The sequence below is a fragment of the Corvus cornix genome, chromosome 4 (assembly GCF_000738735.6).
Source record: "Corvus cornix cornix isolate S_Up_H32 chromosome 4, ASM73873v5, whole genome shotgun sequence".
NCBI lineage: Eukaryota > Metazoa > Chordata > Aves > Passeriformes > Corvidae > Corvus > Corvus cornix.
The window spans coordinates 29,146,007-29,159,710 of NC_046334.1; the positions used below are offsets into that span (position 1 = coordinate 29,146,007).

At 41.3% G+C, this 13,704-nt stretch overlaps 2 protein-coding genes and 1 long non-coding RNA gene across 5 annotated transcripts in view; 1 reads left to right on the forward strand and 2 right to left on the reverse strand.

Moving 5' to 3' along the window:
- The first annotated feature begins 1,715 nt into the window (after positions 1–1,715).
- CASP6 (caspase 6) lies at positions 1,716–11,348 on the forward strand. Of its 3 annotated transcripts, none has more exons than XM_010411721.4 (8): positions 1,716–2,031; positions 3,371–3,412; positions 4,188–4,230; positions 5,687–5,833; positions 6,270–6,346; positions 6,781–6,956; positions 9,131–9,287; positions 9,900–11,348. In XM_010411721.4, exons 4-8 carry the CDS (start codon positions 5,718–5,720, stop codon positions 10,136–10,138), a joined length of 765 nt encoding a protein of 254 aa, XP_010410023.1. In that variant the 5' UTR covers positions 1,716–2,031; positions 3,371–3,412; positions 4,188–4,230; positions 5,687–5,717; the 3' UTR covers positions 10,139–11,348. The 3 variants fall into 3 exon arrangements, with proteins under 3 accessions (XP_010410023.1, XP_039407423.1, XP_039407422.1); XM_039551489.1 differs by lacking the exon at positions 1,716–2,031 and adding an exon at positions 2,096–2,301 and having other exon boundaries at positions 9,900–10,138; XM_039551488.1 differs by lacking the exon at positions 1,716–2,031 and adding an exon at positions 2,097–2,301 and having other exon boundaries at positions 5,684–5,833.
- On the reverse strand, positions 2,719–4,945 carry LOC109146312. The gene is made up of 3 exons (XR_002048260.2): positions 4,844–4,945; positions 3,724–3,786; positions 2,719–2,949 (listed from the first exon to the last, which is right to left on the reverse strand). It is a non-coding gene; the product is annotated as an uncharacterized LOC109146312 (long non-coding RNA).
- A 387-nt stretch (positions 11,349–11,735) lies between the features above and the next one.
- The window catches only part of MCUB (mitochondrial calcium uniporter dominant negative subunit beta), a 47,216-nt gene continuing 45,247 nt past the window's right edge, over positions 11,736–13,704 (reverse strand). Inside the window, exons 7-8 of the mRNA XM_039551487.1 lie at positions 12,914–13,030; positions 11,736–11,943 (exon numbers count right to left, since the gene is read on the reverse strand). Of these exons, the coding sequence (XP_039407421.1) occupies positions 11,866–11,943; positions 12,914–13,030 (195 nt within the window). The 3' untranslated portion in view covers positions 11,736–11,865. The remainder of the gene's footprint in view (positions 11,944–12,913; positions 13,031–13,704) is intronic.

Here is a 13,704-nt window from a genome sequence, read left to right on the forward strand (position 1 = left end):
AAAATCTTTTTAAGTTTAAAGCAGGGAACGGTAATGGCATTGTTTGTTTACAATGACGAAAGTACCACAATGAGTCCAAACCACTATAATTCAACTAGATGGCTTGTTGAGTTGGGTACAAGTGGGCTTAAACTAAGTGCTTAAATGAATGCATGTCCTTGGGTTTGGATGGGAGAGAGTTAATTTTCTTCCTAAGTAGCTGGTGCACTGCTGTGTTTTGGATGTAGTTGAGAATAATGTTGGTAACACACTGATGATTTAGTTGTTGCTGAGCAGGGCTTACCTTAAATCTGGGACTTCTCAGTTTCCCGTATTCTGCCAGTGAGGAGGTGCACAAGAAGCTGGAAGGAAGCATGGCCAGGACAGCTGACCCAAACTGCCCAGATGAATAGTTCACACCATAGAGCATCATGCCCAGTATATAAATAGGGGGCAGTTTATATCCTTATCAGCCAGGAGGCACCAACCACTGCTTGGGGACTGGACAGGGGGTGGTGAACAACTGTACTGTGTGTCACTCGTCTTGTATATTCTTTTATTAATATTTTCACCTCCTTTTCTGTCCCGTTAAACTGTCTTTACCTTTTTTTCTGATTTTCTCCCCCATCCCACTGGGAGGAGTGAGTAAACAGCTCTGTGGTGTTTAGCTTCATGCTGGATTAAAGCATAGCAATACTATATATAGTGGCTCATTTAACTCAACACCGCATGTTTTTGTGTTCGGTAATACTGTACAGCGGTGTGTCCACAATCAAACTTCCTTCTTCAGACTGCAGTTCTGATCCATCCATAATGCTTTTTCCAAAAAATACCTACCTCCCGGGGAGCCACTGCAACAATCTGAAAGTGTTTCTAAACGTATAGGCATGTCTCACAAAAAGCCTTTCATGTATTACAATGAGCTGGAAACGCTCACCAGCCCAACGCTACCTGAGGCTGCACGCACTGCGATCAAGTTACACACTGTGACTCATCTGAACACAGCGGCTGAGTCTGCTCTTAGCCTACAGCAAAACAAAGCAGAAAAAATGTCTGTCTTACGAGGATCTAAGCGAACTGTTGGACTGAGGAACACGGCGGAGTCCTAGATTTTGGTTCTACAGCTGCTCCTTCACACAGGGGTCTTGCTGCCAGTGGGTTCACGGGCAGCTCTAGCGTGAGCTGTGAGAGCTGGGGTTTGCAGTTGCAGAAAAAGGAATCTGTTTTATAGAAGTCTGAATGTCACCCAGTATAAGATGCAAAACTTGTGATAGTGTCATGTTGTAACTGAAGTATGCACAAAGACAATTGAAACAAAGTTTTATCTTGATCCAGTTGCCTTCTGGCAGTCTGAGGGTAACAAGTCTGAACAAGGGAAAAACAAGCAAAGGTAATTAACAATACCCATGACTCCTTTAACCAAAGGGAGACATCTGGTCTAAAATCTTCACCCATGCAAGAAGCCTGTGTAAGACCAGACTGGGTAAAAATGCCCATAATTCCACTCTAAATATGCTTCTTTTTGTGCTTGTAAGCGCACATTCATATCTGAGTTTATCTCTCTAAAAGTAGGCTGGTTAGAAAATTCAGATCCCTCTAGCGTACAATCTGTAAAGCTCTTATACAGAAGAACGGGTTTTTGTCATTGGCTTTGGTTTAGAAACTTGTTTGTTACGCAATTGACCAGTGACCGGTAAGTGCCGCGTAATTCCCGGCTGGGAATAGCAGCCCTCGTTAAGATACCTGGGCACTCTCTCCAATACCTTGTCACTCGCCTCACAGTTCTGAAATCATCAGGGAGAACAGACGCGAGAAGCTGCAAAATGATCCACGCATCCAAACCTCTCAAGGCTTGTGTGGTGCCCGAATGAAAACGCATTTTGAGGAACAGGACAGGAAACAGTATGTGCCTGTAATGGAAATTTCAGTGCCGTTTTGAAAAATTTCAGCTAAGTGAATATGGGAGCCTCTCACCTATTTCAGACGAGGGTTTTGTATAAGACGGCGCATTTACTCGACCACAGTCGCTGCAGTACCACCACAGGAGCACAGGTAACACACAGCGCACTTTAACACCTCCCCCCTCGGCTTTCCCGGCTCCGTCCCTCGCCCCGTTCCTGGCAGAGGCGGCCGCCGGCGGAGCAAAGGGCGACAAGCGCCCGCCCCCGGGCTGAGGGGGCGGGCCGACCCCCGGAAGGCACGGCAGAGGAAGAGAGGGGAAGGCTCGGCGCGGCACGGCTCGGTTTGTCTCGGTTTATCTCGGTGTGCAGCCGGTGCCTCGGTCCGCGGCGATGTCGGGCTCGGAGCGGCGGCCGCGGGCGGGTGCGTGTGCGGAGGGGACGCGGCGGGGAAGGGCGGGGCGCGCCGCTGGCTGGGCTCCTGCCAGAGCCAGCGCGGAGCAGGAGCGGGATGGGGAATGTCTGCGAGGGGCCGTGGGCACAGGGCCGCCCACCCGAAGCGCCCGAGCTTCCCGCAGAGTGGGAGCGCTGCCCGGAGAGCGCTGCCGGGGCTCGGGGCAGCCGGACCCTTGCCTCCTTCCTTCCGGAGAAGGTGCGAGGCGAAGGATTGCGGCGGCCGACGAGGAAGTGGATTTGCACCTAAATCCACCACACCCTGCCCAGGGGAAAATCCCTCCGCAACGCCTGGCACGGCCGCGGGACACGGAAGTGGGGAAGGTCCCCGGCGCGTAACAGGAGGGCAGGAGAAGTCAGGGCAGCAGAACTGAGTTAGGTTCCCGGAGATGCAGCTAAGCTTAAAGGGACTTTTTTGAGTGCCGTTGTGTTTTTTAAGTGTCTTGCCCTTTGGTGGTAGACCTGTTGAGCCTGAAACGTATCCAGGGAAAGATGCTGTGAGATTCCAGTGGTACCTAGTGCATACCTGATTTTTGATTCCTCTGAAGCAATCCAACTTCACGAAATTAAAGACAAGTAGTCCCGTTGGTCTCAATCAGATTTTAGAACAAGCCTGTGCCTGTGTAAGACAAGCAGAAAACTTTTCATAAATCGTAACAATTCAAATAGTGTTTACCTGAATGAAGCTGCGATATGAGAGTGGCAATGAAAAGCTGAAGACTAGGAAGTGACTAAACAGGATTAAATTAACAGGAAAATCATCTTTTCCTAGTTTTCTTTGGCCCAGGAATTCTATTCCTACTGTGTCTATATGACAGTATTTTCCATCTTAAAGTTTGGTGACTATAAAATTTTACAATCTCTTTTTTTTGGGGGGGGGGGTGGATTGCAAGAACTTTTGTCCTCTATCAATACATAGCTATGTTAGTTTTGCAAAAAGCATTACTAACATGTGAAAAATAGATGTGAAAAGCTAGCATTGTATGTGCAAAGTAGTTTGTAAAATACATGTACACATGACTCTTCTCTTATAATTGCAGGCCATGTCCAGCTGGATAGCAGACCTATATTACCCACCACAGGTACAGTGCCATATATAGTTCTCATAATGTGGTAGTTAGTCTCTACCAGTAGTAGTAGTTATTTAATAACCAGTAGTAGTAGTTATTTAATAGCCCATTGAGATGTTTAAGTGAAAGTAACCAGTGTTTTGGCCTAACCATTTGCTAGTCTGTAGTTAAGCACATTCCCAAGATGTGCACATTCCTTGTTGTTCCCACATTGTTACTTTTAAGTCCATTCTGTTACTGGAGGTACTTAATGTCTGTATAGTTCAGCAGAAGAAAAGGTTTAAATCTTGCATCTTCTCAGTTGTCAATAGCTGTTACACTACCTGCTGTGACTCGTGCTGCATCCAACCTCAACGAGAATGCTCAGCTTTGTATTAGCAGCATTACTGAAATAAAAGAAACACCAGCGTATTTTTAAGTTATGTAAAATTCTAACTGTTGAGTTAGAGTCTCTTCAAAAAAATACAGCCAGCTAGTTAGTTATATAAAATCATGATCTTTGAATATGTTTATATAGGTACAGATACACAGACACATAGAAAATCCGCATGTCTTGACCACCTAAAAATCGACTGTTGGAGTCAGAACTTCCAGAACAAACTCCAAAAGCTGTGGGTGCAGGCAAATGCTAATGAGGCTGTTTAACTGCATGCCTACTTACCTGATGTGTGAATGAGCTTTTGGTTCACATTAACAGCTAAAGTTTAAAGCTGGATGCATAAGGTCAAGTTGGGGTTTTTTTAAGAATGATTTTGTGGCTGAATCACTTTTTGAACTCTCTTAACAGATGGAAATGAGAACATCACAGAAGCAGATGCATTCAATATAAGGTAAAGTTCTGGTGGCAGTGACAGACATGTCCCCAGGGACTGAGGTCAGTGCAGGGTTTTCTGATTTTTGTTAAGAATTTAACAGAATTATTCAACTGAACTCCATCCACTTACAAAACATGTTTCTAGTTTTAGCTACACCAGATGCAGAAGCACCCTTATTGGGAAGGCATGTGGAAGGGACTATCAGGAGTTCTCTTTTTAATTTAGGCAATGTGAGAGACCATCACAATCTGAGGAGCCACTGGACAGACTAAGTAGTAGACTGTAGCACAGGAATGTATTCCTCTGGAAGGAGGGGCAATGGACCACAGAATAGTGATTCCATGAAAGCCCTGAAAACAGTAAACTACCTGCCCTGATAACTTTGTTTGCTTCATCCATACAGCTGAATAGAGAAATAACTATTGAGGGAATCATCCTTTCATGGTCATTCACAGGATCCAGGGACCTAACTCTCCAAATCCCTACGAGCCATGCACCTAGCCAAATCCTAAGGAAGCGAAATTCCCAAAATCTGAAAATTGTTCATAATTACATGGCTAAAATTTATAATCTTTCCATTTTATCATGTTAGGTACTCATATTGGGAAGAATGTGATAAGGCACCCACCTTCTCTTATTGGTTATCCAGCCAATGTTGTAGAACCTCCCCAACTTTGAACAGTCATCCTGAATTCCTGTTCTCTGTCTGAATTCTTATGTAGACATTACATAAAGATGTTTCATTAAGGGGATTCTCAAAACAAAATGAAGAAGCAGAGGTAGGCTACGGGTAACGATGGTAATTTTGTTGTGAAACAAAAGCATTTGCTGATGAATTCTGATCTTGAACATCTGCAGGCAAAGATTCTAAGTTACTTTCTCTAATAATTGCACCAAACCTGAATATTCCATAGCATTAAATAAAACCTTAATATAGCAAAAATGACAGCTCTGACTAGAGCCAGTCCTGGGGCAGCGTGACCTGGACTGTCATTCCATGTACCTGGAACTCTCAACGTGTCTATTGCCAGCGCTGTTGCCACAAGTGTTTTAGTTTCTGTTTTCTGCACTGCAGAAAGATGGTCTGCTTTATTTTTCCAGTTCCAGCCATGTCAACACTTGGGATTTTGTGGGCTGGTTGCTAAAAACTTGAACAATTATATTGTCATAGCTTCCATTTCATTAGGGTATAAACATTTGTTCTTCTTTTGCAAGATACACTACACTTAGCACCTCATCCCCAGTTTGTAATCTATTGATTACAAGGCAGCACTTGATTTACTTAGAAGAACTTGAAATAAGTCACAGACAACTACAATTCCAATAAGTACATGTGTACTATCCAATTATGTTAATATTTAGCTAAACACATAACATGGTGAATTGGAGCCATGTCTGAAACACACCATTATGTACCTTAACTAATGAAACAGCCTCGTTTACCAAGAATGTTTTCCATCTGTGGCAGCAGACAATCACATGACCCTGCAGTGGAATACAAAATGAACCATCAAAGAAGAGGAGTTGCATTAATCTTCAACCATGAGCACTTTTTTTGGCAATTAATGCTGCCAGACAGACGTGGGACTATGGCAGACAGAAACAATCTGAAACGCAGGTAAGAAACTTGGTTGCTCTACTAACCCTTAAAAAAATCTAAACTTTAGAAATTGTGGTCAAGTTAAGGAGTTACCTTCATCTTTTGTTTAAGTAGAGACCAGAAGATTTTGCAGACATAGCACCTATGCTACTTGGGTGAAGAAAGCCATAATAAAAAAGCTTCAAGGCACGTTTTTTTAGCTCACAGAAACTGCTGGCAGAAGTCCTATGATTTCAGTGAGTCCAGAGCTTTCTTTGGACAAACTCTTCGAAGTAACTTTAGGTGTTAGACCTGTACTTGACACCAGTTTAAATTCAAAATCAACTTTAGTAGTTTTGTTCATAAATAATGCGTAAGAATATTAATTCCCCCACAGGCAAAGAAATTGAGTTGGTAGCAATTGATACATAATTTGAGCAAGATTTTTACTAATACTGATCTGTTCTAACAATAGTTTGACAGACCTTGGGTTTGAAGTCAGACTTTTTGATGATCTGAAAGCAGAAGATGTGCAGCAGAAAATTTATGAAGGTAGGAGACTATATATTGGTTATGTCTAAATTATTGCCGCAGAATTCCCAGATATCTTTTCTTCCAATCTCTCTGGTCATCTAACTTAAAATAGATTTCTGTGCACAAGGAATTTAACATCAGAAGGACTTAAAGGTTAGACCGAAGATTATTTTATTGCAGTGTAAGTGAAGCTTCTGTGGAGAGAACTAATTAAGTCACTAAAAGCTGAAAAATGGTACATGCAGCTGGGAGAAAGTAATGACATTCATCCTTCTATGGTTAGTGGCCCGTCAGCCAGGTTGAATTCAATGCACCTTGTATGGCTCTATCTGAAAACGGCATCTATTTGAAAAAGGACTGATTGGGGATTAAATTATATGATACAAATGTACAATGTTTTTTAGACCTGAATATGACTGTTTGGCCATCTAAACACCACTTGACTATTTCAGCCTCCATGGATGACCACAGTAATGCTGACTGCTTTGTGTGTGTGTTCCTGAGTCACGGTGTGGATGATCACATTTATGCATATGATGACAAAATCAAAATTCAGACAATCACAGACATGTTCAGAGGAGACAAGTGCCAGAGTTTGGTAGGAAAACCAAAGATATTTATCCTTCAGGTAAGATGTCAGTTTCTGAATTCAGTGGAGTTAACATTGACCCGTGTCTTCCTGCAATACAGATGTCAGTTCTCCTGATGCAGTCTTTCCATAAGGCATTTAAGACAAGGATTCTTCTCTTTTTCTTAGAAATGTATACTAATGTATACTAGTGTTAATATTATTATTCTAGCTCTATTTAGTAAGTAATTTTATGAAAAGAAACACAAATTAAGCCCGTCAGATTGACTGCCAGTGTGTATTTAATAGCAGAGAAGGCAGTTACCAGGGCTTTTTTGAGAAAGTTCTGTGCAGCCTCAGCTCAGTTCCTATTGCTCACACTCCACAGCCCTAGGCTAAGCTGATAAGGTATCAAACCTTTGTATCTTCATTGCTTCCTTCCAGGCACGTCCCTTTACTTGCTCCTTAGTGAAGTTGGGTTTTGTGTTTGGGTTTTTTGTTTGTTTGTTTTCTTTTTTTGTGAGCCTTTTTTGTTGGTTGGTTTTTGTGGTAGTAGTGATTTCCTTTTGTTGCTGTTGGTTGGTTGGTTTTTTGTCTATGACCTAACTTGGCATCTCTGTAGAATCTAAAGAATCAAATGAAGGCTTTATTGTCTCAGGAGTACCGTTTGTGCTAAGTGGTCATAAAAAGACCATATGTAACGTCCTATTTCTTCCCTTGGTTCACAGGAGAATGCAAGTTGGGAGGTACCTCAGGAGGTCTCTGGTCCAGCCTCCTGTTCAAAGCAGAGTCACGGGGTCAAACCAGGTCATTCAGGGCTTTATCCTGTCTTTATCCAGATTACAATTAGCAAACTCATATATGAACCTGGCCTTCAGCAGATTGTAATGGTAGTAGTTTACAGAGTAATTCTAAGTATTACCTTTTTTTTTTTCCCAAATGAAAGCTTCCTTAGGGCACAGGGCTGCTGCAAGAAGCAGCATATTGTTAATTCACCTAATTTACCTTTCACTAGGACTTTTTTTTAACCTGGTGCCAAAGATTGAAAAATACTTTCATATTTCAATTTTAAGTTCCAAGTAATACTTGGAGACATTTATAATATATACTCATCAAAAAGCTAATTAACTTAGTTCATCAGCTAAGTTCTTTTCCAGCACAATTGGCATAGCATTTACCTCTGGAAATCAGAAGAAACATCAAGATGAAACTTTCTATCACCGTAAAGAAGATTCTTTGTGTTTTCTTTTTTTAGTGGTAGTTCTTAAGTAACGCTCCTTTGTATCTTTTAAGTGTGTTCTCACCTTGTTATCCTCCATGTGTAGCCTTTCTGCATCACTGACAATACTGGGATCACTTCTGACTTCTCACAAAAAAATCTCGCTCAACACACACATTTGAGACTGCACTAAGAGCGAAGTGTAACAGCATGTAATGATGGCTGTGCTTCAGAACAGTAATTCAACACTGTGTTGCCAAAAGGTCCAAGGAAGGCAGTTCCTCCTCTCGACTCAGCACTGGTGAGGCTGCATCTGAAGTATTGTGTCCAGTTCTGAGTTCCTCAGTACAAGAAAAATACAGACTTAGTGGAGTGAGTCCTGCAAAGGGCCACAAAGATGGTTAAGGGACTCTGGAGCATGTTTGATACGAGGAGAGGCTGAGAGAGCTGGGACTGCTCAGCTTGGAGGAGATGGCTCAGGGGAATCTTACCAATGCTCTAAACATCTGGTGGGAGGGAGTAAGAGGGACACAGGCTCTTTTCAGTGGTACCCAAGTGACAGGATAAGAGGCAAGTGGAACAAATTAAAACACACAAAATTTCACCTCAACACAAGAAAACACTTTTTTTTTTTTTTACTGTGACGTTGGTCAAACACTGGAAGAGGTCAACCAGACAGATTGTGAAGTCTCCATCTATGAAGATCCTCAAAAGCTGACTGGACATAGTCTTGGACAACCTGCTGCTGCTAACACTGCTTGAGTCAGGGGGCTGGACTAGATGACCTTAAGAGATCCCTTCCAGTCTTAGTGATTCTGAGATCACCTTGGAGCTTTCATTTGACTTTGTCCCCAATGTTTTAAGCAACAGAGAAGTAAATATGTCTTTCTGAAGGCAGAGTCATGGTAATGTGGCACACCTAGCTGAACAGAAGTGCCTCTGGTTAGTGTCAGAATTATCATGTTAACAGTGAGCTTGGCAGGCGTGCAAGCATAACAATACTTCTCACCAACAGGCCTGTCGAGGTGATAAACATGATGATCCAGTCATTGCTCATGATTCAACAGACAGCAGCAGTGAAGCCCTGGTCAATGAGACAGAAGTGGATGCAGCTGTTGTCTATACTCTGCCTGCTGGTGCGGACTTTATCATGTGCTACTCTGTGGCACAAGGTAAGTTCTAATATTTTACACCTAGTGTCTGATACTTCACTGTAATAACCATGAACACGTCTTCATTTTGCAGTCAGAAAAACAGGAACAGTTCCAGGTCATCTGATTTACATGGCTGATAAGTAGCAACTTGTCTGGGAAAGAACCTTATGTGCTGAAGAAAAAGTGAAATTATCAAGGTGCATTACATTTGCCAAACAGAAGCATTCTCATCAGTCTTGCTGCTGAGCTGCCTCCTGACAGCAAGCATCCCTCTCTTTTCCAGGATTCTGGGAGCTTATAAATTTCCCTGCACTACATGGCTGTTCTCCCCAGTTCCCCCATGTCTGTTGTCCTCAGTCCCATCTGCTCTCTTACGAAGTGGAGATGCAGTCCTGTGTAAGCTACCAATCCCTGAATCATGTTCCTCTTAGCTGAGTACTACACATGATATCAAAGCCATTTCCCATCTACAATTTCCAGTGAAATTAGATAATTGGTAAAGTAAGATTTACACCCATTAGTAATTCCTTACAGATGGTAGGTGGCAAACAGTGACTCTGATACGTATTTTTCCAAGAAGCTATCACTACTTACATTTGGATGTAATTTTATGTTCTTGTTCTACACTAGGCTACTATTCTCATCGTGACACTGTAAATGGCTCCTGGTACATCCAAGATTTGTGTGAGACACTTAGGAAGCACGGATCTTCCTTGGAGTTCACAGAACTTCTTACTGTTGTTAACAGGAAAGTATCATATCGCAGAGTGGATGTGTGCAAAGATGTTAATGCTCTGGGGAAAAAACAGATTCCTTGTTTTGCCTCAATGTTAACTAAAAAATTGTATTTTCATCCAAAATCTAAGTAGATTATTTAGCAGTGATGACCATTACTATTACTTGCTGCAGAAGTAAAAAACACCATCTTAGTTGAGGAGACTTAATATTCTACAAGATTGTCAACAAAATCACTGGGATCAAACATTACAGTTTGTGTACCTAATAGTTTCTAAAATCTTAAAGCAATTTCAAAGCTAGAATTACACCAGGGAATTAATCTCAGGGAATTTGGGAACAGTTTACTGGTGCAAAACTATTAGAAGGTGCTCAGATTTTATTGAAACTGATGCTCAAGACTACTTTTTCTTAAAAGCTTTTTGCTTGATTGCCATCTAACTATGGTACATTTTACTATTTCCAAAACATTTCTAATGTTCTGTTAGATTAACTTGTCTTGCCCCAAGAGCACAGTTTACAGGGAATATGTTCGTAGAGCATCTTTTTAAATTTGTGGACAGCCGTATCCACCTTGCAATTTTTGTGGCTTTATTGGGCTTTTTAACTTTTCTTTTATTTTCTTGCAACACTAAAAAGGAAATTAATTCCTTGAGTACAATTGTAGCATTAATATAGGATTAATCAAATAGGGTTGATTAATAAAGGGCTTCCTTTTGCTTGGGTATCATTTATGTTTGGGGCACAATTACAGCTTGCTGGTGCTTTGCATCCTCAGGAGAAAAACAGCAGTAGTGAGATGAGACCATGTGCAGCTTGCTTAGGGTGAGCTTGCCTTGTCCATCTCTCTAAAGCTAAAGCTGCTGGACATCTCTAGGCAGCTCTACAAAATACAACATAGGCAAACCTTCATCCTTCAGGCCTTGGAGTTGAATCAGGTCTCCTCTTGGCCCTGGAGAAGATCAGCCATACCTCTGTCACTGTGTACATAAAAGTGGCAGTGCACGGTTGCCACAGGATTGTTGCTGCTGCAGCATCAGTAATTGCAGTGGTACTGACTTGAAGCAAATATTTCGTTGTTTTTGGAGTTTTTTTAAACATTGTTAATTGTTCCTCTGAGGGACAACAGAGAACTCAAACTGAGCAAAGTGTCTTAGTCCACTTTCCTGGGGGAAAAAATAATCGGTTTACTGGTTCTGCTTTAGTTAAGTCTTTCCATATACTATGTTCTGAGTCATAAATGTCTTACCTTACTGTGGCTACTTTTAAACTTTGTATAAATCATGTATGTTTGAATGTTTTGATAAATTCTTTAAATAAAATGCAACAGTGAAACATAAATGATTTTATAGCAAGTTTGAGATACCTGACTTTTCCAGCACTATTTACTAAGAAAGCTTAATTGTCATGCTAATCGAAACTTCACCTGTGGTGTTACACAGAGTCAATGCATAAGACTAGGGAAAAGGAAACAGTAATTGCAGGGAAAGAATCCTTACTGCTCCATGCAGAAGTTAATTACCCTGTGAGCTACTGCTGTTACAGTAAATGATACTAAAACGATGGTCCTTGTTTATAGAACATTCTGTCTGTCATTTTACCAGCAGTAAGAATGCCTCCATTGTACTAATGAGACTTGACAAATATTGTGAAGAACTTTGCTTCAGAAGTTTCTTCATAGGGTTAAAAAAAAAAAAAACCAAGCAAAAAAACCCCCAAACCATCAAGTGACCAAATCATTTTTATAGCTATTTATTGCAACTTTTAAAACTTTAGTGGTCAAAAATACCAAGGTGGTATGGAGTAACTAAATATTCATATCAGCTTTGAAAGGGCATCTCCAATATACACAAAACCAAAGTCAGTACTTGTCACTGATTTCCTGGATGGGAAGCCTCAGGTGCAGAGGTTGGCGCAGACGCCTCAGGGATTCTTCTGCCTGCCAATGCAAGAGGGAGAGATCATCCTTCTGCAGCCTCTGTCTTCCCCTCTTTCACACATGCACTGTCTTCCTTTTCTCAGAAGGCACTGGTCTTAGGCAAGGAACCAAACCGATCAAATGGAGGATGCTGAATACTGACAGATCTGCTCAAGTCATTCGGTCTCCAGAGAGAAGCATGAACCCTGCCCATCAACCCACACCCCAATTTTCCTGAAAATTACAAAATTATTTTCCTGAAATTACAATTACAAAATTCAAACTCACAGGCCACTGAAAAAAGCATCAAACTCTTTTAACATTTTGTCAAATGTGGCTCATGAAATTCTACCTTGAGCTGCAGGATTTGAACTAAAATTAAGGGTAGTTTCTTTCCATTTTCTTTTTTGAGACATTGAACACAGAGCTGTCAAGGTGGGATGGAGGAGTAATAATTGAGGAGTGGGAGATCTGCTACAAATATTTCATGAAGGCCACTAAATTTCTCCTGGGTGCACATAGCACCTTTTCTATCCAGCCACCCATATTCTGTAAATCTAGGTCTTTTACCTAAGGACCAAGGTTGTTAAATACTGAACTCTGCAGGGCAATCTCCTTCCAAGGAAGGGAGGTGATTGGTTTACCACAGCAGTGCAGCAAATATAATGTGCCCAAAATAAATGCAGCGATTACATTAAATGGCCAAAACTGCAACATTAATTAGCATATGCAAAAAATAGATGTCATGCTGATAAACTGACTTATTTGTTTTAAATTAAATTAATTAAGGTCTCCCTTTCTGATGACCTACAAAAGTAGTTTATACATCAAAGCCAAACATTGTATGGTTTTCTGAACAGCTGAAACTGGCTGATAAGCAATACAGCGTTTTGATAGCAAGCCTTGAGATCAACTTTTTTTTAGCTGAGAGTTTACTGAAAAAGTCTTAAGCCAGAAGCTACGTGATTATTGAAGGACTGCACTTAAATACCTCTGCTAGGTCGTCTTTGAGCTTGTTGTATCGTTCCACATTAAAATGCTGCTTTTTGGATTTGCGGTAGAAGTAGTGGAGGAACTGCCTGTCTTTAGCGTGAGGGTAAATGTAGTCCTGGGGAAGGAAGAAGGACAGGGATTTGTGGTTAGCAAGGAAGCTGAGTAGAGGTCAGCACATTAGAAGTTTAGCCTGTTTCAGGAAGACTTACCTTGTTCAACACACACGCATGTTTTGTAAAGAGGCTACGTATGAAGTTAATGCCCTTACAGGTCGTAAGGGCTTTTAAACACATGGTAGGAGTAATTTCTATCATATCTGAAGGAATTTTCAGTTATAATAAAGACACAGCATGATCTTCATGACTGGAGCCACCTCAGTCAATGGAGTCTACTTCCAAGGAGTCAGAGAAAGTTCAGGAACTATTTCTTGAGGACTTATTTGAAAGTCTTAAGCAATGGCACCAGCAGCTGTTCAAAAAAGTAATCTCTTTATTTACTCACAAAAAGTAAGAATGCCCTAGCCCTTCTTAAAAACGAGTCAGAAGGAGTAAAACTCACATTCTGAGCCCTCTCTTCATAAAAACAGACATGTCTCCCCTTTTCACTGAAGGAACCTAATGTCTCACAAGGTCTGTAGTCCATCGGTATAATGGAAGAAAGTGTTGGGTACTCTTCCACATACCTCCACAACAAAAAGAGCTTTGCATCATAGAAAGTTCAACATCAAGATGATCACTTTGAGAGTAAAGTACAGAGCTAAAACAGGAGAAAGAAACATTTTTCAAAGTC